We start from the raw sequence: 24,853 nt of genomic DNA, 5'->3' as shown, positions 1-24,853 counted from the left end.
GACCCAAATGAGTCAATCCCCAGCTCTGTCTCACAGCCTGCACCCACTGCCAGAGGTTTCCTGCTCAAAATCATTTGTTTCAATCTTTGGGGGCATAGTACTCCTCTTGTATAGTTCAGTCACAGACAGGAACGCAAAGGCTGCTTGCTCTAACTGGATTGCATTCCCTACCTTCCTGCTTCTGTAGAGTGGAGATCAAATTCCCTTGTTCCTCAGCTACATTGGTGCCACCCCCTTCCTCTGCAAACAGACCCAAAGCCCCTGGGTAAACTCTTCTTATCTCTGTGTCACAGAGCTTAGGAGTGCAGGGAGTGCTTGCAATTTGCCAGGACATTATTCTTAATGAAATATTGCATCACTTCAATGGCAGCAGCAAATGCAAGGTGGTATTGATGGCAAACATTGGAACAGAGATGGTGAGCCATGGCTGTGCCTTGAGCAGGATCTGGCTTTGAGTTCTGGGGAACTTGCTCACATCCAGAGTCTTCAATTCCTGCTGCCTGCTTCTGCCTGCAGCCCCTGTGGTGCTGGGGAAACAAACAATGCCAGGATTGTCTCCTTTTGTTCTTCACCGCCTGAGGCACTCAGCCCCCCCTCCTTTTTTTCAGTGTGTATGGAATGAGTAAGCCCCTTCATAAAGTGATTCAGCCTAAACTGATCTAGCCTGAAGGGGAATGGGGTTTAATCTCCTTTGCTCCCATTAGAAGGCTGTACCAGTCTCCCATTGCAGGCTTTTCGGTGCTCACCCTAAAGGTTTTCAATGTGACTTTACATTATTATTATTATTATTATTATTATTGTTTTTGCATTGCTGTCCTTTAATTTCAAAAGCTTATTTCCTATTTTCCTCAGTAAAATCATATCCTAACACAGCCTTCATTATGCTAGTGCAAACCTGCCACAAGCTTTTAATCACTTCTTTTATGGCATTTCACCTCGGTTATCTTAGTTGCTTTTTTTTTTTCCTGTGCATTTTCCAGAAGCAGGGCCTTGTTGTTATTGTATAGTTATTAAGTTTGTTGCTTAATAAAACATACCATAGGCTAAAGAATGGATCACCAGGGATCTCTCTCTCTGCTGGAAACCCATTGCTAAATACATCTTAGGACCATATGGGCATTGCTGACTGAATCACAGAATCACAGAATGCCAGGGATTGGAAAGGATCTCAAACAATCATCTAGTCCAATCTCCCTGCTGGAGTGGGAACACCTAGATTAGGAAACACAGGAAGAGACACCTTATGAACAGTATGGCTTTTATGGATTTGTTCTCTCTGTTATTTTCAGCTGAGCAGCCTCCAGCTAAAATTCTTGTGACAATTTCCTAAAAATGTGACTTTACTTTCAATATTCTTTATATTATTAAAACGTGAACCACTTCTGTTTGGCAGATGAACATGGCTTGTTCATTAGACTTTTAAGCATCACAGGCTTGGTCCTTCACTGTAGGAGTGATGCATTCCACTTCAGTGCCAGCAGCATTACTGAATGTACCTGTTGTGGGGTTTTTTTCGGTTGGTTTTCTTCTTTCTTTTTTCTTTTTTCTTTTAATTTCTGGAGAGCTTCAGTAATGACTGTTCTAAGTGAGGTCAGCTCCAGGACCAAGGACTTTTGCTGGAAACCTCTCTCCATTGCAGCATCACTCCTTCCAACTCAAGACCTGCTCCCAGCCCAAGGCTCCTATCTCAGGCCTCATCTTCTGCCAAATGAATTATTCCCCGTGACTCCAGCTGAGCCGTGTGTTACTCATATTAGCGTGAAGAGAAAGCAGGCTGTGTGATTTTATGGCTTGGGAGTGTTTTAAAAGGGGTCGTGAAACAGTGAGTCATGGTTACTGTTTGTCTTTCATGGGGCAAGAAGCGCCTGCTCTTAGCCCTGCAATAATAACTATTCAGCTGGGGGGTTAAACTACACAGTGGCTTAATATTTGACCAGGATCATTGCAGCTCTTCGACATGCACAGCTTGCAGCAAATCACACAGGAGCCTGCGTCACCAGCCTTGATGTCACCACTGCGGGGACCCCAGCAGCTCTGGGCACCTGGCTGCTGTGAGGCATAGATCCAGGTAGGCACACAAACAAGGAGGACTTGCTAGACTTCGCCCAGCCAAGTGGCACCGCGGCTTGCAGCGGCTTCCCGACAGCACGCAGGCTGCTGCAGATGGCTCCACTCTGCTTGGCTTTATCTGGGAACCGCTCCGTGTGTACCTAGTGCTAGGGAGACAGGTTTGCTTGCTTGCTTGTTTTGTCGTATTTGCCTCAGGTTAAACCTCCTGGTGTGGTTTGCGGGCGAGACCCGGATACAAGTGACGGCACAAAGATGTGTCAAGGGAAGGAGACAGGGAGGGATCTCACAGACCGTGACTAACAACCCGTCCTGCGGAATGCAACCAGGGAAAGGATGACAGGCTGCTGAGTCCCCAGCAGAGCCTTTCCCACCGCTTCAAGGGCAGCTGTGGGAAGGGCACCACAAAGAGAGTGTGCTGTTTTTTTGGGGAAGTTCCTGTCTGCGTCCTGTGCGGCACTCTGGCTCTTCTTTTACTGTTGCTAGTCACGGTAAGGTGTTAAGGGCAGGAGCGCTCGGAAAAGAAGGCGAAATTGTACTGAAACTAGCTACGCCAGAAAGCATCTGCATTCTTGCCATGTCTGTGCTAGGCTTTTACAGGGAGATAGGTATGGAAATGGCTCCTTTTGTGAAGCAAATTGCCTCCCCTGGGCAGGAAGTAGAAGTTTAACATCTTCCATTTAAGTCCGCAAAGGCATCCTCAGCTGTTCTTGTTGGGCTGTGCGGTTCTCTAGGGCTTCTCCTCCTCCTTTCCCTCTTTCAGCAGCCACAGCCCCTGGATAGCCGCAGACAGGCCATCTGCCAGTGCCTCTGGAGATCGCTATTCCTCAGGTCCGGGGATGGAGATTTCCCGCAGGTCCCTAGCCCCCCTTCGAGGAGCTTGTGTCAGGACACACTTCTTGGTGCGAGAACTATACGGACAGCCTGAAATGCTGTAAGCAGGTTGGGAAGCAAGAATTCCCTTCATCTTTCAGCCACTGCTTCTCTTGCCTCCAACTCTACTATTCAAGAGCTTGCATGAAAACACCAATCACACTTTCAGCGCTGTGGGTCTCCTTCTATAGGGGAACAGCAGAGCAATATGAGAAGTAGAGCAACAAAACAACGCGGATAGATTTTTCAGAGATCCCAATATGATCCATTTGGAATCAAACTGTCAGCTTCACCTAAGCATTGAGGGGTGGGGGTAATTCCTATGCCTGCCCATGCCTGCAAGAGGGTGCAGCATGTCCTTACCTTGTGGTGTCAACCTCATGATGGTACAGTCACCTCTGCTGCCTTAATTTGTGTTAACTACCATGTTTGTAACCACAGGGAAAGTGATTATTTTCAAAGGAGGTGAAGAGTGGCTCCTGGATGATCGGAAGGAAAAATGTCATCTCTGGGCTGGGACTCGAGGGAAAGAGGGAAAAGAGGCCAGTCTGCTCCTCCAGAAAGAGGAGCCGGGGCCCTGCTGAATTATTGATGGTGCATAACAGCCATCAGCTTGCAGAGAAGGAGAAGCACCATCTTCAGTCTCAGCTGTGGATGGAGGTCATCAGCTGCAAGAGGAATGTAACCGGAGCTCTCGTGCCCTGGTGTCGCGGCTGTTTGGCACAGCAGTACAAGCACTCAGCTCTCCCTGACACAGGCCCTTCCTCTGTAGAATTGAATCCCATTCTGCTCCTTTTGGAGGCAAAAATTCCTTCTTAGGGCAGGCGTGCAAGAAGTGGCTGTGCACCCATGGAGGACCTGCTCTGGCCTGCTTTGTATGGGACACCTGGTGCTGTGCACTGGAACTGGCACCACGCCTTCACAGGGTGTTTTCACACATCGTCTTTGAGCTTCTTCCTCTTATTTAATGGTTGATTCAATTACCTTATTGCTGGAGCAGCCCTACTTAATCAGTAAGCATTTATTTCTGTATTTCCAGCTTCTCGTAACGAAGAGTTCATGAGTAAGCACGTATAATCCATAGTGGCATAACAAACATCCTGCAAGGCTGCTTGCTTTGGCTTGCAGCTATCCTGAAAGGCCTCTGGCATTCCCCTGTAGCTGACCCAGGCGGCACCAGGGCACCATGCTTATTGCTTTGTTGATAAAGTGCAAGCAACAGGGTGAGATTGCCTGTGGCCTTCTCACATGCCTTATCTCAGCCTTAGTTTGCACTTGAGCGAGGTTACAAGTAACAGTGGCCCCAGCTGACTGCACAGCAGGCATTAGGGCCGGGTGTTCCCCTCTTGTCCACATCCATCTCATGCTTCATAAATTTGGCTCAGTCCATTTAGAGTTGTGGGAGAGTAATAGGGTTGTTGCACAGAATTGGGGGAAGGGGGACAACTTTCTGCTGGAACCTTCAACTGCAGTAGATTTTGGGTTGACCACTTTCCTTGATCTTAGTGCCATTTCCTCAGAAAAATCTGTCAGCATTTGGGGCAGTAGGAATAAGGGGAAAATGTCAGTCTTTGAACACCAGGATAGAGCATTTCTGTATGTAGACAACTGATGCCTGGCATCCTTTGGTTCAGATTTACTATGTGGTCAGCCAGCCTATTAACCTCTGGAAAGTCAGTAGTTGTAAACATGTCAGAAGATGTTTGAGGGGTTTTGGAATGTTAAAAATCTCTCCTCGGGGAGTATGATCCCAGCCTCTCTTGTTATGGATTTTTTCTGGGTGATTTTGGTCAAGTAGTGAGGAAAAATGAGGAAAGCTTAGTAAATTAATTACCTGTCAGCTCTCTCCTGAATACAAGCTTTAGGCTGTCTGCAAAGCAGGGAACAAGGATACCATTTTTAGGTGTACTTTATCCTTCTCTGTAATGCTGCTGAAGCATGCTTCAGAATCAGAATTTTGCAAAATTTTCTGTAAGAAAATCTTTGGGTTTTGTTCAAACTTAGGGAAAAAGAAGGGCTGGAGTGCTCCATTTTCTTATTGGCCCATGTAGGACTTGCTGTTGGCCAGTTGCCACTGTCCCTCTGGGCACAATTACCTGGTTGTGACAAGGGGACCTGGTATGACTTCCAGAGGATGCCAGCACTGGCATATCTTCTTTTCCCACACAGCCCATGGGACTGGAACTGCTGATGTGCTTTACAGCAGAAGGTCTCAGTTCAGGTTCAGCCGTTTGACCGGGCAGCGCCTGCAGCAGGTCACAGGAGGGCTCTGGGGATGGGTGGTTACAGGGTGTGACACAGCATCTGGGGGAAACTGGCAGTGCATAGACAAGTCCAGTCTGATTTCTGCCCCTCTGTACTGCACTGCCCATGTCCCCTAACATAAGACAGGGCAATAATGTTGCAGATCTTTAACCCCTCTTCTATTAAGAAAGAGATTATAAACCAAACAATGGTAATAAACACTCTAGCAGTTTACAGTGCTTCAGCAGATGGACCTATTTACCATCTATAATTACCTTTTTACAAGAAGGAGATAATGCTTTATCCGTTAACCTGCAGTACTTTGTCACACTACGTATAGCTTTTTTTTAATAAGAACACAGATAATTTGTTTTATTGCTGAAATGCCTTGCTCAGACGACCTCAAATTCAGATCATCAGGTTTTCTAGACAGAAGTTTTACAGAAAGCTAGAAGAAATGTACAGACTGCAGAAGAGGTTAAATGGGGAGTGCTGATTCTGAGTTTGGCTGGTAACACCACTGACCTAGCACTCCCATCCTTGTAAAAGAGTGGATCAGCCCATTGGATTTGCACACAGACTTCAGTTGCATCTGTAGGAAAAGTAATTCAAAACCTTCTCTTCCCCACCTCCTGCTGCTTCTTGGAGCTGACGTACGTTAAATATTAACAACCTTTGTTCATTGGTTCCCTGCTTCACTTTTTAACAGCGGATGATATTACACCAAGCCATCTCCCTTCTCTTCCTGCTCATCAGCAGCATCCTGTGAAACCCAAGAGCCTGCTCTTGTAACCCTGCCTACAGCACCTGCCACTGCTCCCTGGCATTGCCAACGCTGCCTGCCTTCGACATCCACAAGTGGCTTGTGCTGTGAGCCAGGAGCTGCGGGGAGACACTGCTTACAAGACGGAGGGGAGCAGCCAGGAACAAAGAGGAGGAAGTGGTGAGGATGGCCAACAACTCCAGCACATTGCCCCGGGTGACTTTCCAGACTCCAGAGAAACCTGGGGAAGAATCGTCACACAGAAAACTGGGCAAGCTAACCATAAAGTACAACCGCAAAGACCTACAGCGTTGGCTAGACCTGGAGGAGTGGATCAATGCCCAGCTGCAGGAGCTGTATCAGTACCCGGTGAGTAGCTGGGGCAAACCAGCTCCTCGCTCATTGAGGGAATGAAATGAGAGGCTGTATGCAGGGATAGAGGTGTGCTTGCTTAACTTACTGGAAATAGATCCTTGCTATCAGTTTTGCTGCTAGCAGTACCTGAACTAGCTGGGTTTGAGGTACTCAGTGCATCCTTCAATCCTTTGGCCATAACTTTGTGACTTTATCCTGAGGCACTGAGGATAAAACAGTATCTGCAGCTGCTGATGCTAGACATGCTACTGGCAGCAGGGGAAGAAAAACAAAACACGTGCTCAAATTACACAACTCCCCAGAGCAGCCTTCCTGGCCTGCATTTTCGTTACCACCAGCAGCTGTCGGTCCTACATCATTCTTATGCACCTAAGAGTTGGGAGCATAACCAGGAGACTTGGGAGCAACGAGGTCCAGTGCCTCAATGGTGTAGGATAAGTGATGTTTCTGGAAGCACTTCTCAGAGTGGGAGCTGGCCTGAGATGGATATACATTTTGACAGACCAGTGTATGTGCTGAGCCCCTTTGGAGGCAGGTTAGACCTTGCATTCCTTGGAAATTTAGGTATGTAGCCATCTTGGGCTGCACCTGTCTAGCAACATGCTCCCTCCGGCCTTCTTGCGTCAGAAATGTCTGCTTTCACCATGGAGGTTTATGTAGCTTTAAAAGGACTAGAGCCATTTCCTCTGTTTCATCCTGTCACTCAATATGATGCTAACTCTGCTTTTATTTTATTTGGTTTCACTGGAATCTCTCCATTTAACACCATTGTAAAGTTAAATGCAAGCACCTCAAGGCTGCTATGAGGGAACCTGCAGATTTCATCTATCCAAGTTCCAGAAGGGGAAGTGGTTCTAGCCACCACAAAATACCACTGTGCTCTGAGTAGAAACAAATGTTCCTGATAAGTAATGTCTGAAGGAGAAGATAGGAGACAATCTCATTTCCATCTTAAAATATGTATACATTGATTTTGTCTGCATTTATGAAACCAACAAAAAGGGAGAATTTAGAGTCCTACTGATGCTCACAACTTGAAGGACCAAACAAAAGGGACATGGTAGTTCTGAAGAGATGAGCAAAGAGAGTGGCTGCTGCTTTGAGCAACAGGACCTTTGGGTAATGACTGTAGTTTTAAAGTATTAGTTCAGAGAGGGCTTTTTTAAGATAGATGTGAGGCATTTCTTGGTATCACCAGTAACATAATGCAAGATGTGACTCTGTGTATTACTTTCACTTGTCTAAGTCTACAGATATACATCTGTAGAGATGTCAGAAGAACAACTCAGGCTACTTTATTACTTCTGTTTTTCTGTGAGTTGACTAACTGGGAGTTGTTTGTTGTTACCAGAGTAGCTCCACAGAGGAGATATTTTTTTTTTCCAGTAGGCACAAGTGGGAAATGCAGCCATGCCCACATGGGAATTGATTGCAAATAGATTGCCTTTGCTAGCACCACTCCCACACCACAGTTTTAGCAACTTCCTGGTGTACCAGGTCAAACTAAGACATTCCTGACAGGAACTACATAATGCAATGCTGATCCTAATCAGAGATTGTTAATAGCATACAATAGAAGTTTACATATTACCTTTTCAAATAAACAATAAATGACTTGTAAGCACCCAGAAGTCCAGCAGGTACTCCTGCCCTGCTCCATGCACTGCAGCAAGATGGTTTAGTTAGCTGTGGTAGCTTGGGCTTCTTTGGATCCATTGACTTCCATTACATCAGCTCCCCATCATTTCCCCCTTTGCTCCTCCTGCCCTCGGCAGTGCAGTGTTTCTCCATGTCTTCCAGAAACCCACATGACAGCTGGAGTAAATGGCACTGAGGGTCAATTGCCAGCAAGATTAAATCCAACATCATCTCCTGATACAAATAATCTGATTGCTATGCTGTTTACTGCCATGAAGCTTTTCACAACAAAACTAAGATCTGGGAGACAATTTGGGTTTTCAAGACCTTTCCCAGCACTTGTAAGCAGAACCACAGTCTCAGACCAGATCAACACCTGTTATCTAAATAGTCATGTGAAAACTATTATTTTTATGAAGAAATGCTGTATAGGTCACAGTACAGTGTGTGTAACTGTTTTATTCTTAGTTATCAAGTCAGGTGTGTAACAAAGCTGAGCTCCTACTGTTTTTCTGCTTCCTCTCTGGCATGGTGTCAAAGACTGATGGGAAACAGTTTCTTTTTTTTCCCCATAAGTACTGTGTTTATTGTTTAATGTTTTACATGCCTGTCTATTAGGTGCTGCACTTACTCTACTGAGTACTGTGATAAAGTATCACTAGTGTCATGTTGTTAAAGGTTCATTTTGCAACTACATTGCAAAATGCAGCCTGCATTACAGTCTTGTGGGGGAATGTGGAGCTAAAATGTGCCTATGGCCAAGTTTACAAGTGTTCCCAAATAACATTCACTTGTACTGAAACTGTAACTCCTACCTCCAAAACTTGTGGGTCTCTCTTACATTAAAACTATGTTCTATCCTCCCATTCCTAATAGAGAAAGCTGACAAATAGTAAGTTACACCTTTCAAAAGCATAGCTGTTTGCTTCTTCATTTCTTCAAAAATCCATAGTATAAATACCAGCTATGTGAATGTATGCAGCCATAAAGCTTAAAATCTCCCTGTATTTGTAGTACCTCTTTAAGATTAAACCTGACGGGCTTCTGTTTGATGAACAATTTGCACGCACTCTTTTCAGAGTTAGGTTGTCCCAAGCTGGATTACACTGCATTGTAGTTAGCAATTGACATTGGATATTCTTGAAAAGGTGTTCCCATCACAGACCGTGATCCCTGAGCAGGGATCAAGTGTTGAGGTGGGAGCAGATGATGAATCAAGATGTGTGGCTGTAGCAGACACCACACAGGTAAGACACCTCTTGGTAAGAACCTCCTTACTTTGAGATGATTTGTGTCTTGACGTCAGCTTTGCAGCATGGTTCTCTTGTAATTAGTTCCTTTTCAGATGCTCACTTCTTCAAAGATGGTCTCTAGAGTTCTTGAAAGTTTGAGGGTTATGAACTATGCTGGTTTTTATTTTCTTCTTTTTAGCTAAGAGAGAAAACGGATGCAGAAGTTCCTGGACCAGTAATTGACCTTGAAGATCTCCTGGAAGTCCCCAATGAAGAACAGAAATTGAAACTACAGGTCAGACAGAGGAACTTGGTAACTTCAATATAGGAACTGCTGGTGTGATACAATACAGCAATGTGTTTGGGTTGCAGAAAATGTACATACTATAATGTATGCTGCTTCCCTGTGTCTTGAAGCCAGTCAAGAATAGTAAGATTCTATATCCTTTTTACAGCTGGAAGGAAGGGTCAACTTATGAAATATTAAAATGATGTCTCTCTGGCTTTCAGGAAATCCTCCATGAGTGCTCCAGTCCAACAGAGGTGAGTCAAGCACCACTGACACACATACATTATGCTGTGCTCTGAGTGCATGTTTGTTTATACAGACTATTGTTGGGCAGTGACTTCTTAGGTCAGTTTTACACACACTTTTTTCCCCCCCTGAACTTTACATGTCTCGATTTTGAGTTGGGGAGTTAAGGAAGCATCACTGTCACGGTATTCAAACAAGCAGAGCCCAGTGTTCTGCTGCGTGGCACACACATCAGACAGCAATTGACTTCCCCACACTCTGCAGTGTGCAGCAGAGTCCCCCGTCCCTGATTCAGTCACATGCACTGCATGTGAACATTATGCTCGGATGTTTTTCATCAATCTAAATGCCTTATCCAGCCTTTCAATTTAGCTGTACAATGACAAACAGCAAGTGAGGCAGATGCCTTTACAGTGCTGTCTTTACAGTGCTGTTACTTGCCCCGGAGAAGGCAAAGTTTGCACTAATCACAGAGAGTCACAGAATCATTAAGGTTGGAAGAGACTCTAAGATCATCTAGTCCAACCAATGATCCATTATAGCACTAATAATTACAAATAAACAAATCAAGAGCCAGACAATAAAAAAGAATTTGCAGTGTGAGAAACTCCTGGTTTCTGTGAACCGAGAGTGTTTATTTTTAGTAGAACGTTAAATAAAATAATTTAATATTGTTTACAGTCTTTTAATTGCTGGAGTGGAAGGCATAACCTGAACATCAAGCAGTCAAAATAGTTGCTTAGATTTCTGTTTGGAATAACCAGATGACCCAGTTTGGTCCGTAGTGCTTGGCTGTGTCAGCAGTGGGGTTTATGTCCATTAACTGCTCAACTACCTGGCCTGCCAGTCCTCAACCCCTACTCCAGGTTATCATTAATCTTATGTGCGTCCTGCTCCACCCCCTTCTCTGCCAGCCACTTCCGTGTAGAACTGGCATTGATCCACTGAGATTTGCAGTCCCCAACGTGAAGCTTTACAGGTTCAGCAAGGAAGCATGCTTTGCCCTACATTGGGAGGGCAGCAGAAGTGGGCAGGAGGTTATGGTGGCAACAGGAAGCAGGGGAACCTGAGACAACAGCATCTTGAGGTCATCTCAAGGTGGAACAAGCAGGCATTGGGAAGAAGGCAGGCTAGCTGCTGCAGAAAAAAAAGCAAACATGGCTGTTCCAGAGGGAGCCAGGGAAGGAAAGAAGAAGGGCTTTTAAATCCCGTTCAGCCATCAGAAGGTCTCATTTCCTAAGCTAGAAGATACATTTGCTTAACGTATGTCAAAATCCTGGTTTCTGCTCCTGAAGAGAAACATGTGAATAATGTAAAAGGCACAGTATTCTTTGGGCCAGTGAGAAACGGAATTAACATCCTTCTTCCTACAATTCTTACTGTAGGACTTCATTACGGAATTGCTCAGTCGATTGAAAGGTCTCCGGAGAATCACCAATCCTCAGAAGAGGTTACCTCACCCATAAGGGACATCTAGCTTTGGTCACAAGGAAAAATGCATCTTTTCCACAAAAAAAACAGATCAGCAAGATCACTTCAGAATACATTTAGGATTTACTGTTATTAAGGAACTTCACTGAGTTCGTGAAATTTGTACCAGTGGCTTCAAGTCTCCACTCCTTCCAGATCTACATGCACAGCAGGAGGCTAAGCTGTGTGTTTTCCTGATTCTCAAAGGGCATTTTAACCTGGAGAATGGGACAAGATGTCCTTCCTTTCGTTTCTTCTAGGAATTTCCAAGCTGGCTTGGGAGCAACGAATAGAGTTCTCAGAAGCACATAAAAACTTCCTTCTTTCCATCCACTGCAAGGAAAACAAGGAACTGGTTATCAAGCCTTCATCAACATGGAAAGTTGGTTTCTGTGAAGCTGCACCCTGTTTCAAGTCTGGCTGAGACCCAACTGCGATCTTTTGCCTGTTACTGCCATACCTGTCTCTACAGCATTGCTCATACTTTATAGATCTTATTAAGCCTCTGTTAGCCATGAAGGTTCGACAGAAAATATACAGTAGGACCAAAGGAAAACATCCAAGTGCATCTGGTCAGTACTTAAGGGGAAGCTGACAAAATAGCTGCTAAGGCTAGTGGAAGAGAGATGTTTTTCCTCTTTGCAGAATTTAGAACTTGATGATCTAGAAGCATCTTCTACAGGAGCGAGGCCTGGGAATGATTTTTCTCACCATTTAAAAAGACAATGTAAAATACTTATTTTGTATATTAAAACAGAAAATCAGCCATGTGCTGCCTCAAAATCGCTCTCTTTTTATACACTACAGAAAACTGAACTGAAAACATACCTGCTCCTAAGCAGCAAGTCCTTCACAGACAGATAGGTCTCACAAATTAGAAATAAAGTAGGACACAGCCTTGCTGCACAAACTCTTCAGGCTATAACTAATGTGTGGCTGGAAAAATACAGAGGAAACTACATCCAGGCTCTCAGCAAGTGGGTAACTTGACACGTGTTGCAGGAAACTAAGACATCAAATGGAGGATGACTACTTACGCAGAGCAGTCTCTCACATTATGTCCCTATGCTGCCACCCAAACACCAGAGATGAGTTGGTGAGTTGCATCTGAAAGGACTTCTATGTACCACCATGTACTCAGGGGTGAATGCCTTCATGTTTGGCTTGATATGAGGCCAACAGGACATGCTTGCCCTCCCGAAGTCTCCAATTTGTAAGAAAAATAACAAAAATATACAGTGCAGGTTTGCACCTGCTGTAAGTCTGGCAGTGCTCGTAGATTCACACCTGCTGACACTGATGAATCACAGCTCTCAAGAATGGAGAGCAGCTTAATGCCAAAGAGCTCTGAGCACCATTAACATCACAGACTAGATTCAAACAGAAGTTCAGACAGAAGACCCTGGTGGACAGGCCCCTGAGCTGTGTCCTCACTATAGCTGTCATTTGCTGCAATGTAAGTTCACAGATGTCCAGATTAGTTACATATTCCATAAAGCAGCTTTTATTCTTCTGAGCTGTGACAGCACGAAGACCTATAGGGCCATTTCTCCAACACAAGAGACAGATTTTTCTCCACGCAGGGAGTTAATTCTGTACCCACTCAATTTGGAGTGATGAAAAGAAAATTTTTTTGCTGTACTTTAAAGGTGGAGAACCAAGGGGAAAAAAAAGCTTTTGGAACTCTGCTTGAGAGAAGTTGTCTTTGTGTGTTCTCTTCCAACAGCAGAAAAATGAGCAAGCTGTAGCCCCTGTGATATGCAGTTTTTCCACTATATCAAAACGTTACTATAGTAGAAGAGTGCACTTCAGGCGAGCACAGATACAACAGTACAAAGCAAGATGATGTGGCCACTGCTAGTTGACTTCTCATCTCTGGCGCAAAAGAAAACAACGTAAGGCAGAACAACTTTTGGATTAGTTCTTGAAAGGAAGAAGTCAAACTTGATTTTATTTACTTATGGCTGCTCTCAGCTGAGCATTTAAGGACAGACTGAAGTACATTTTGTTTACAGACAGTTTCCAGTCAACTGCTGTTTCTCAGTACCATCACACTACTAGCATAAGATTTCTATATTTGATTTGCAGATAGCATGGTAAGAACATTTCTTTAAGGTGACATCTGCCTCTTGATTATACCAAGATAACTCAGAACATGTGAAATTTCATGTGTTCTTCTAATTAAAATTTCATGAAGGTGCATAAAATAACCTTCAGATCATTTTCCATTTATTATGAGCTACATACCCCTTAACCATATTCAGGAGGCTATACTTGGATCATTTGTTACAGCAGTTAAGGCAAAGCACATCTGCACGAACTGCAGCAATAGCAAATTAATGCAGTTTATCTGAGGCCTCTCTGTGAACCAATCTGATTTCAGATTCATTTGTTAGTATTAGTTTGAATTCTTGCTGGGGAGAAAACTACTTTTGATATTTCACGCACAAAACATATTGAGAGGAAAAGAAAATCATCTTATATCCTTATGGCACACAACAAAGAAGGAAACAAACAGATTCCTTCTTGTAGATCCCAAACTCTCTTCAGTTCTTGAATGGCTATCACTGAGGTTGATCCTCCCAGTGAGGAACTCACAGCTTACCAATACCTTTACTGCTTTACCAGCACCTTTTCAAAGCCAAGGTCAATGTGTGCAACACAGCTAAGTGTGCACTGGCCAGCTAAATGTCACACAATACTCTTTCCAAATGAGATTGTTAATTGTGCTTCTGCAGACAGCTGATTGAGATTGCTCTCATGATCCTTTTGCATGGAGGCATGAGCTACAGTGGAGATGGCTTTACAAGGAGAAAGTGATTGGCCAGCCACTAAAATGGCCAATTACATGCAGAAAGCTCAGCAGCCACAAAAATGTCCGTTAGTGACTGGGCAGTGAAAAAGTCAGTATGTGTGAATGACTGAAGAGTCTTCTATGACTAAGTTCTATTTCAGGTATTGGGCTGGTTGCATTTCTGGATTCCTTGGGATGAACCCACAGAAGCCAATCCAGGAAACTAAATAAGCTGCTTCAGGCTGTTAGCTGTTGCTTTACTATTGATGAACACAGGGCAGGTCTCACTGGACTCATGCTACCTAACTGCACAAGGAGCTCAAACTTGTGTTGTGATGGATCAAACATTTAAACTGCTTCAAGTAAATCATCAACTCATAGATAAAAAGGAGGAAAAAAAAACAACCACACCTGTAAAACAAGAATTAATTTGCCTATTATCTGTATGGAAAGAACCTTGGGAAGGCTGAAACCCAAAGGAGTGGATCAGTTTTAGAGAGAAGATGGCTGTTTACATCTTCTGTACATGCAAAACACAAAGGATTTAACCTGAGACAGAATTTTCAGTGGGCTGTCTTGCTGTCAGACCAACTATCCTGGTCAAATAACAACGAAGAAAGCACCATTCCCACAATGACATGAAGCCAGAACTGCCAGAAAAATAAAGTCTTAAAAATGAAGACTTCAAACTCCTCAGGTCAGTAACTATCTACTTAGATCTTGTGTAACACAGGATTCACTGTGAGCTCTTGCATCAGAACAATGCAGTAGTTTTCCCTCCTGTCTGTTCTAATGTTAAGGCACTTGTGAAGGAAGTCTTTCCTCTCACAGACTGTGCTTCAGTGGATTGGGTTTCACCATCCCTTCCTAACTATGAGTTTAGCCAGCACTGTCAGATATACTAGCAATTTCTCACTGTGTCAACCAGAAATATTACCACACTGTGTTGTCTGATACAGATTACTACTGAAACTCCTGATCCAGTCCAACAAGTTTGCACAAATCCACCTCTGGATGCAGTTTAAGGTATTTACTGAGCTTTGGCTGGCTGACTGGAGGTGGCTGAAGTGCATGCAAACAGTTTTGCCAGCTCACCTACACAGGCAGTGACCTTCAGCACAGGGGCAAAGCAGACAGCTGGGAGTGGCAGTGTCAAACCAGACAGGCAAGATCAATTGGCAGCTCTCTGTCAAAACCAAATCATAAGGTTTTTCTGTTTGGACACTCCTGGAATTTGTCAACCTTAGACAGCTGTCTAAAGTCACACTACACTCCTGGAAGAGCTCACCCTGATGGGATATTAGAGCTGATTTCAGAAAAGTTTAATCATGTATTTCAAACGATTCTGGGTGTTATAGCCACTGGCACGTGTTGCATGCATCTGGACTGTCTCTGGGTGGCATACAAGCACAGTAAACTGAGATTCTCTCATAGCCAGGTAAGAAATCATCACACATCCAGCATTTTTATCCTACCAGGGGAACAAGTAATAGACAGACTCAATTCTCACTTTCAGAGTAACACACATCTCTTCCAGATTAACATGCTGCTCCCATAGACTACATGCAACTTATGTGCAGACACTGCTGGTCAGAACACAGTGCATCTGTAGCAAATTATCTTTAAGAAGTATTTTTCATTTCAAACATATAAGCGACACTGCTCATCACTGGAGCATGACACCTTTGCATCAGCCCAGCAACACCACAGAAGTGTTTTTTCATGATTTCATTTTCCTGATCCACCTGGCAGTACAACTGAGATACCATTACAGGAGGGTGACACTTTATAAAGGGCTATTATGAGGCATTTCCAAAAGAGATTTCAACCAGTCTGCTGTAAATAGTTTTATTACATTTTGAAAGTTCTCATCACACACGTGACCATGACATAGACAATTTCTTAGTGCAAAGTACTCTGCTGACTTGTGAACCAACATGTGAGCTGTTAGCAAAAGCACATTACTTAACAACCAGCCAACACTGCCTTAAGCATACATCTTCACTGTTATTCACGATGCCTTACTGTCTATATTTATAGACTCAGAGCCACCACCTCACATCAAATCCTCATTTATCCCAAGCACTGGTGGCAAGCCCAGCACTTCTCTGGTTGTGTTTCTGAGGGCCAAGGCACATGCCCTCTAAGCCCCTTTTAGTTAACAGCACATCGTTTTACTGTCCAAAACATCACCCGTTTTGGCTGCAAATCCATTTGGACAGCAGGAGAAGAGGGAGGGGGCCAGATGCGAGGAGTCCATCTCCTTTTCTGCCAACGAAGACTGTGATCACCACTACTTGCAAGGAAGATGATACCGAGAGGTGTGGTGGTCCTTCATGTCGAACTCATCATGGCCTTCCCTGAGAAGCAAACACAAACTGCAGTCAAGAGTAAATATGCAGGTGGGAAACTCACCCTAAGCCAGTGCCCAAGAGCAGTCTCTAAAAGAAACCTATTCCAAGGGCTGATTGATAAGACTACACCAGCAAACATGTGGACTGGTTGCTCAAGAGATTTGTTTGTAACAGAAACCTGTGATGCACTTTATGAAAAGCTCTGTTCATCCTTGCCTGATGAAGTGGGGAAATGACAGCAGACCTCTATCCCCTCCCCTCCCTGTGAGCTTCATAACCAGAGACTCATTTTCAGCACCATGTCTGCGATTTGTAGGCATGTTAGCAACTCCAGTGACAACAGCTAAAACTGTAGCCTACTCCATTTGATTCTGGAAAATAACTCCTGTGGCTGAAGTACAGTGTACTGGCAGCTGTCATAGTCTTGCCAAGAAGCAGTCAGTGTTAAGACAGTAGCTTACATCTCCAGCGCAGGAACTGTATACCTGACATTTTTCATACAATTTAAGGCTTCACGGTCTCAAGCTAAGAAAAGCCTCAGGAAATTATACTATCCGATCTCCCTTCTGGGAGAATCCAGCCCAGATTATCCATCATTGTCATAAAAAACAAAAAACAACCAAAACACCAACCATAAGAAGTGCTGAACAATGGTCTCTCTTATCCCACACACATCAATTGTTCCAGATAACAGTTGAAACAAAGCACCCTAACACGCACTAAAGCAGTACAGACAGAATGCTTCTGTCCAGGACCAGTTTAGTCCCTGAAGCCTGGGGTAATTACTGGTAATGAAAAGTATTTCCATTAAACTACTATTCGATTCATACCCAAGTTCCTCAAATCTTCCCACCTGTCTTCTGTTCTTCTGCCCAAGAGGAAGAACAAAAGCAGCTAAGCTTACCTATGGCCTGTCCCTCAGGTGAGAGGAGCTGGAAGACTTACCGAAAACAGCGCTGGCAGTAGAGGTCCCCACTGCAACCATGGCATCGCAAAGTGGCATCTTCATTGCAGATGCAGCACCAGGGTAACTCATGTTCATCACTGTCATCTGCCTCAGCAAGAGCTATGGCAGTTGGAGTCTGCCTCTAACTCACAAAGAAAACAAAGATGCAATTCAAACCACAGCAGATACTATACAGGACTTCCATTGTAAGGCAGCTGAATGTCAAATAGTTCAAGGGTGTTTAGACATTGCAAGAAAGCCAAAGGACAGGCTCCATGCATGTATTTAGGTGGTTAAATAAATACCCAAGATACTCACTACTAGCATTTGCCCATGAATCTGTATTGTTTAGAAGGTAAGCACCCTCATTCAGTACCTACAGCAATACAAATCAACACCGCCTGTCCTGTGCTAAAGGCTGAAGCCCAGATCTTCCAGCAGGCATCACAGCAACACCAAATAACAGACTATTCCTGCTGCAAAGGCAAATAATCAATCAGCTTTCCTGAAAAGAGTTACATGTGGAGGGAAAGCAACGGGAAGGTCGGAAAAACAAGAGGTTGCAATTTTCTCTGTTAGAAAAAGAAAACCGAGGGACAAAGAAGATAGTTTATCAGGAGACCACTAGCACTCATTTGTACCTGAGGTTGGGCTGAAAAGACACGCTGGAATTACAGTGTTAAGTTTTATTCATAAGGCCCCCATTGTCTCTTGCTTTACAGAGCCCTTGGAGAACTGAACAACCTTATGCACACTGAAATGCACTGCCTGACCACTGGCACGGGCAGCACCTTAACACAACTGCAATAAGATGGCTTTTAGACCAGTTGTACTTGCTTTAGCAAGGGGGTTGGACTCAATCACTTGAGGTCCCTTCCAACCCCTGCAATTCTGTGATCCCAAAAGTGCAAGGTGGCATACCTACGAGATGGCTGTTTTCAATAATGCTTAGAATTAAATAATTTATTGCACCAGGGACAGGCCTGTCAGGTGTCTGTGACTCACATGTCCACTTAATTCTCATAATATACATTAGAGAAGGTGTATACATTTCCATAATAGGCTGGTATCCAGTCTGAATGTAGAGTATCTTGTTACCAATACCTTCCTCTGACGTTTTAAGAGTACTCAGCCAACTGATTACTATCTAGAGATTCTGTTCTGTACATGCTGAAAGCAATGGCAGACCTCCTACTTAGCCTGGTTCAGGCTCTGGTACTAGACCATGGCTTTCTTGATCTAATTTTATTAGCAAGTTAAAAATTCTGTACTATTCACTTTGCTAGGTCAATTCTAGTTGACTTTTCTAGATTTAGAGGACACTTTCTCATTCAGCAGAAAACCAGCCTGAAAGGATTACAGAGAGCAGTTATTTTTAAAAGTAAAAGATGACTCTCAGCTGTGCTCAGCATTTGTCAGCCTTACAGATGCCACTAATTCTCAGCTTGTCTGCTCTGGAGAAGCTGGGTAGTTTTTTTCCCCCTCCCAGAACTGACCATAGGATACATCAAACCTTTCTTGCAGAGCTGTACTCCCCTTGGACCCCAGAGTATATCATTCCAAGAGATCCTGACCAGCTCACTTACCCCTTGCTTTGTTTTTTTATGCAGGTTCTGTTGTGAAAATCCTGGCTGAGTGGTCTGATCTGGAAGAATGTTGAATCCACTCGCTTCATCCAGGGCTGCTTCCTCTGTAAGCTGACAATAAAGAAGCAAAAAGCCACTTGTTTTGAATACATTTGGGAGCCTCATTCTAGACAAACCTTCCTCCCTTCTTCTTCTTGCCCCCCCCCCCCTCCCCCCTCCCCCATGCAGTAGTTGGAGATGATTGGTCTGAACACATCTATGTAGTGTTATTAGGACAAGTGTGAGTTTGCCTCTGAACACTACGTGTGCATTGTGAACAGTCAGTGCAACAGCAGAGGCCAGACCTCAGCTAATGCACTATGCTTTACAATGCATCTATCAGCAGATGCTCCTCCTATAGCTGAATGGATGCACAGGAGCTAGTATTGGAAAAGCACTAGGAGAGGGAAGGAATGAGACTGCCCAGGAACAGAAGCTCATTATTTGCATGCTTGCTAGGTAACAAAAACACTGGGAATGACTGAAAGGAAAGTAAGGAAAGTAAACAAGGCCACAGACCTGTTTCAGCACTCTCTGAATGACTTCCTCCTCATCCAATTCCTCGTCGCTGTCAGGGAATTTGTACGTTTCCAGTGTAACTGCAGGAATATGAGACAAGATACTGTGACCCATATCTGCCTCATACTTTGTGATCACTTATGTTCCAGAGACAATTCTTTGTAGTATGAGCTGGTGTAGGCACTCTGGCAGAGACATATCCCTTTAGAGAGGGACAGTTTAAAAAGCACGTTACCATATGTTTTTGAAGTTGGAAAAGGAAGATAAAAAGAGAGCTTTGCTTTGACAACATCTCAGAGTACACTATCACAAAGAGGGAAAGATAAAAGCCTGTGCTTACAGCTCCAGCCTTAGTCTTAGCTAAAATCTTTCATGCTGATTTCATCATGAACCAACCTCTACAACTTTACAGTTAATAAAATCCCAGCCTGCTTCTTGCAGAACAGAAGAATTAAATAGGTAAAGGCCTCTCAGAAAATAAACTATTCTGACACAGGAACCTAGTCTCTCTTGGGACTGTATTCTTCTCTGATACCCACCTTTCTCTGGGTCTTGGCCTCTGAGTACTGCCAATCTCTTAGCAACCTGTAAGATTTTTTCCTGCCTAGTGTTTTCTTCTCGCAGCTCAGCAGCAGCCTCTGCCAAAAGTTTATTCTTCTCTTCCTCCAGCTGTCTTGGGTCCAGATTTGCATGGGAAACACAATCTTCACTTTCCCGACTCAGGTCATTCAAGTTTCGGCCACTAACAGCTGAAAACAGACATACAGAACATGCTGGTAACTCAGCTGCAGTATTCCTTGGGTACAGCCAACACCACTGAAGCAATAGCATGTGAGCACCTTGATGCTTTCCATTAATTAATAAGAGAAGGCATGTCACAACAGGATCTGCACTTTATGTGAACAGAAGAAGGCGAGTCAATCTGCATTTTACAGGAAGATTATAGAGAAAACACTGCAGCTGGGAAGACAACAGTATCCCAGATTTCTGATGTTTTCCAGAGCACAGATGTATTAGGAGTAGCAACAGCTTAGAATCATAGAATCACCAAGGTTGGAAAAGACCTAAAAGATCATCCAGTCCAACCGTTCACCTATTCCCAATAGCTCCCACTAAACCATGTCCCTCAACACAACATCCAGCTTCTCCCTAGGTAAGTGTCAGCTTACAGAAACACAGCAGAACAACCCTAAGATAATAACAAAATGGAACCATTTCCCAAGCAAAGACAGTGAGATCCAATATTGAATTGGGTGCTGTTCTTTGTCAATCTTGTGTCATAAGGGGGACATAAGGACACACCGGACACCTAGATCACCTGTAAGGTAGGAAGGGCAGCATATATTCCTTTCTCACTGTAGCAGGCACATTAAGAGACAAAAACAGATCTTTGGAAGCCAGAATAGATACCTTGAGGCTGGACTCCTGGACTGTCATGCTCATCAATAGAAACTTCCTCAGCTAGCTGAGTTAACAGGTCATCTGTTTGCTGTGACAGACTTCTGGTATCAGGGGGTTGGTGTACCTAAGAAACGAGAAGGGCATGGGAGAAAGCAAATGTGAGGAAGGTGGCACACTCAATTAAAAAAAAAAAAAGAAAGAAAAAGTGAGTAACCATATAATACTCTGAGGAAACAGTATAAAAAGATGCATCTACTGATTTGGGAGACTCAGCTTATAGGTATGTGGTGTAAGACTTTCAAGGTTTCATTCTCAGTCTTTTTGAATGCAGCCATCATTAATGCAATCATCTAAACAAGGCAATGCAGGGCTGAACATACAGCAATTGATGCTGCTGTATGCCAAACCCAGCTCTGCCACTGCCTCTAATATAAACAAAGTGCCATTCTCTACAGTGAAGCCCATAGTAAGAGCTGCATGTGCATCACTGCTGAAAAAGGAGCATGAAGAAACAATTTCTCAGTGACAAGACCAGCAATGCTGGTCAGCAATAATGTAAACAGGAAAAGGAGATTTCTGAAGGGGGACACCTGAACAAAAAACGCTAAAGGACAAAGAAAGGCTAACATGTTGTGCCAGCTTAGAATACAGAGCTGGTGAAACAGGTGGAGAGCTTACTGGTCTGGTAGCCTGGGAAGGGGGATCCCTCCCCTGCAGGACAGCCAACCGGTCCTCCATTTCCTGTGCAGATGGAATAGGTCCGTGGTAATCCTCCTTCAGTGCAGCCAGCCTAGCTTCGATCTCAGCCTGAGAAGGGATGGATTCTGCAATTCGGAATAATCCAAGGAAGGGGTTATTGAAAACAAATAGCTTTGAATTGGTTTTATTTTGTTGTTTTTGTTTTTCCAGAATCACACTCCAAACACCTGAGCAAAAACCTCCCTAAGTCCTTAACTCAAAGGAATAGTCATACTGCAGTAACTAGGAGATTCCTCTGCCACCCTTTTCTCCCAAATCACTGCCTCCTCCTGAGTTTATTCTTCCAGTTCTAAGACCCGTGTTAGTGCAACCTCATTTGGCAATCGGCTGACTACTAGGGACAGATACTAGGGATAGACAGAGAAGCACATGTCCTTCAGCGAGTACAGTCTGTTGCATCCTTTAACAGATCCCTAGGCATCAGACTGAAATCTCTCCTGCATAATCAGGTAACCACCTTGCAGTGCCTTTCCCTCTTAGACACTGTATATAAGATTTTTTAAAAGTTTATTTTCCAACAGGCACCCCAAGGCTGTCCCGGAATCTGAGAGCTGCTGACCGGAGCAGGAGTCTGGTTTTGTTCTCTGTGAGGCCAGATTCAGAATAATAATCCCACAGAGACTGGTACTGCTGTGGATCAGCACAATGACATACAGGAAAACTTCTACAAAATGGTTTGGCCAAAAGATGGCCCCTTTCATTCTGCAGCTACTGTGCCCAACACAGACTTTTACTGCCAAACAATGAAAAATGAGGAAGTGATTTCATAGGTAAGATACTGCCCCAGGATTGCGAAGCCATTTCAAGAGAAATCCCAAGGGGAAGATTAATCTAAAACCACTGCAGAACCCGGCCACTGGGACAGCTCTGATCACATCACTGCCTTCAGTTCCTAAGAAGGCTGATACTGAATGCCTGGTACTTCCCTTTCCCTCCCATAGTTTTTCAAGTAGCAGCATCCCCTCCTAGGGAATTTCTGGTCTCTCCAAAACTCACTGGGCTTCCTTTCCTCCCTGAGCTTCTCCAGTCTCTCTGCAATAGCTCTGTCCTCTTTGGAGAGCCCTCGGTATTTGGAGCCATCTTGAATGAGTAGTTTTGCATCTGCCTTCTGTTGTCCTTTCAGCTGTTTTTGCTTAGCCTCAAATGCTGCTACACGCCTGTGTCAAGGATGGAAAAAAACAACTGAAAACAGAGGTTTAAATCTTGAGATATGAAAACATCCTCTACGAACACAAGCTATTTGAAGAACATCAGTATAGAGAAGTCTCTCATTCCTGTACCAGGCTCTCCCATACCGGTACAGAGATACTGCCATGAATAAGGAAAACTGTGACTCCCATGGTGCAGCAGGCGTGGCATCATTTCTGAGGAGACAAGGAATGTTTCACCACCAGGCTTGTTTCCAAGCCAACCACAATCAGTCATAGAATAACACAGACAGGCTGCTGTTCATGAGTGTATTAAAAATTAGAGTGTTTCCTTCTACTCTCCAAAACAATAACCAAAAAAAAAAACACACCTACAAAGCAAAAGCCCATCCTTAATCTAATACTGAACAAGCAAACATCCACATCACAACCTGCTTCTTTTGCTGGTTTCTATAAGGACAGAGGGGGAAAGAGCTGAAGGTCTGTAAGGTTACCCTACAGCAGAAACAGGTGGCTGATCAGCAAGCTTAACTCACTTTTTGTAGTTTTCTGGTGGTGACCATTTTGCCGAAGTGCTTTGAGACTCTTGTCTGAAACATAAAAATACTGTTATCTCTGAACTCAAGACTCCAGCAATGCTTCAAACATCTATTCTCTCAACCCGAGAGGAATCAGAATACATGTGTATTGATCACCTGGTACAGTCCTTTCATAACTCCATTAATATAGAGTGATCAGCTTGTGAAAGTGACTAAGATGATACAGCTGCTTGGACAGGAGGTGACTTCATTTCTAGTCCTATGTTCTTGTTGTTTTGCTTTTAAATCAACTTTGTTTGATTTAATACAGACACCAGGAGGAGCTGAAATGCCCTTGGCCTCCCAGAGCCTGCACATCCCAGTTCAGCAAGCAGAGAGCGCAGTTAGGTAGGATTCTCAAGGTAATTAGCTTCCATACAGTACAGCTCCCTGAAAGGAGCAACAAACACAGAATTATATAATGCACAAGCTAAATTGTATTATGGAAATAATTATGTAATCACCAGTATCATGATGACATCTTCTAGGACACTTGAACATCACCAGTAAATCTTGTGTAACTGTTTCCTACCTCCTTGTGTTTGTGTCAAGCTGCTAAGCTATGCTTATATAAGGTAGTTAGCATACTTTATTCATTCTTAGAAGGCACAGCTACAAATACCTGTGCTGTGCTAAGGACAAGCAAAGGCAAACGTGGGCAACACCTTCATCGGACTGCTTTCAACTTCTGAGTCTTCCATTGTGGAAGCCGACTGTGTGAAAATCACCAACTCACACAGCCCACAAAACATAGCCAACACATACTATCTACCTGCTACCCACTCAGGGAAGAATTTCTCCTGCTCTAACCCAACAGTTACTGATACTAAACAGACAAGGGGAAAAAACAAACAAACAAAAAAAACCAACTGAACAGCAAAAGTAACGTAGGAGAAGGCCGAGTTTTTTTCTAGACGTGTTTGGAGCTGCAAAGGGAAAAAGGCAACGTTCCCGCCCACACTTACCCGGTGAGCTTCCCGTAGCACTGCTTGCACACCTTCTGCGGAGCGCTCCCGCAGCGGGGCACCGGGGCGCTGCAGCTCAGGCAGCCCGAGCAGAAGGCGCGCCCGCAGCTCCTGCAGCCGCACTGCGGGGACACGAAGCGGGCGGGTCAGCTCCCGAGCGGCGGGGCGCGACGCGGCCCGCACCGGGCCACAGCGACGGGACGCACCCGAGGCTGCGCGGCCCGGCACGCCCTGGGCTCTCCCCGAGGCCCGGCCCCGCCGACCCCTCGGCCGGACTTGCCTCTTTCTTGAAGAGGCTGAACTTGCAGGCGCAACCGTAGCAGCGGCCCTCCATGACGCCGCCATCCCACGCTCCGCAGCGCTGCGTTCAGCCGGCAGGCCGGGCCCCGCCCCTCCGCTTCTGCGCGCGGCCCGACGGGAGCGGGTGAGGGGAGCTTCGTTTGAAACGCGGGAGGCGGTCGGGTTAATGGCGTGCCGTGCCGAGCTCAGCTGTGGCACGGTGAGTCGCACATTCTCCGTCCCGCACAGAGCTGCCGACGCCACGTTCCACAGCTTACAGCACACGAG

The 24,853-nt window shown here is 44.5% G+C and overlaps 3 protein-coding genes across 4 annotated transcripts in view; 2 read left to right on the top strand and 1 right to left on the bottom strand.

Annotated features, from left to right (window-relative positions):
* Nucleotides 1-4,735: 4,735 nt before the first annotated feature.
* PPP1R14D (protein phosphatase 1 regulatory inhibitor subunit 14D) lies at nucleotides 4,736-14,396 on the top strand. Of its 2 annotated transcripts, none has more exons than XM_052696902.1 (4): nucleotides 4,736-6,316; nucleotides 9,392-9,487; nucleotides 9,703-9,735; nucleotides 11,458-14,396. In XM_052696902.1, exons 1-4 carry the CDS (start codon nucleotides 6,134-6,136, stop codon nucleotides 11,488-11,490), a joined length of 345 nt encoding a protein of 114 aa, XP_052552862.1. In that variant the 5' UTR covers nucleotides 4,736-6,133; the 3' UTR covers nucleotides 11,491-14,396. The 2 variants fall into 2 exon arrangements, with proteins under 2 accessions (XP_052552862.1, XP_052552861.1); XM_052696901.1 differs by having other exon boundaries at nucleotides 11,113-14,396.
* Nucleotides 14,397-15,813: 1,417 nt separating this feature from the next.
* On the bottom strand, nucleotides 15,814-24,702 carry ZFYVE19 (zinc finger FYVE-type containing 19). The gene is made up of 11 exons (XM_052696895.1): nucleotides 24,567-24,702; nucleotides 24,287-24,408; nucleotides 23,280-23,333; nucleotides 22,592-22,752; nucleotides 21,515-21,660; nucleotides 20,846-20,960; nucleotides 19,975-20,184; nucleotides 19,436-19,515; nucleotides 18,878-18,988; nucleotides 17,291-17,433; nucleotides 15,814-16,351 (listed from the first exon to the last, which is right to left on the bottom strand). The coding sequence occupies exons 1-11, from the start codon at nucleotides 24,618-24,620 to the stop codon at nucleotides 16,285-16,287; spliced, it is 1,263 nt and encodes a 420-aa protein (XP_052552855.1). The 5' UTR covers nucleotides 24,621-24,702; the 3' UTR covers nucleotides 15,814-16,284.
* LOC128087389 (transmembrane protein 263-like) overlaps nucleotides 24,694-24,853 on the top strand; it is a 217,027-nt gene continuing 216,867 nt past the window's right edge. The window contains exon 1 of the mRNA XM_052696899.1: nucleotides 24,694-24,785. The gene's annotated coding sequence lies outside the window, so the exon portion shown is untranslated. The remainder of the gene's footprint in view (nucleotides 24,786-24,853) is intronic.

Source organism: Tympanuchus pallidicinctus, unplaced genomic scaffold (genome assembly GCF_026119805.1).
Source record: "Tympanuchus pallidicinctus isolate F22 unplaced genomic scaffold, pur_lepc_1.0 scaffold3, whole genome shotgun sequence".
NCBI classification, from domain to species: Eukaryota; Metazoa; Chordata; class Aves; order Galliformes; family Phasianidae; genus Tympanuchus; species Tympanuchus pallidicinctus.
The sequence above is the reverse complement of the archived record's forward strand: the minus strand, read 5'-3'. Positions and strand labels throughout refer to the sequence as shown.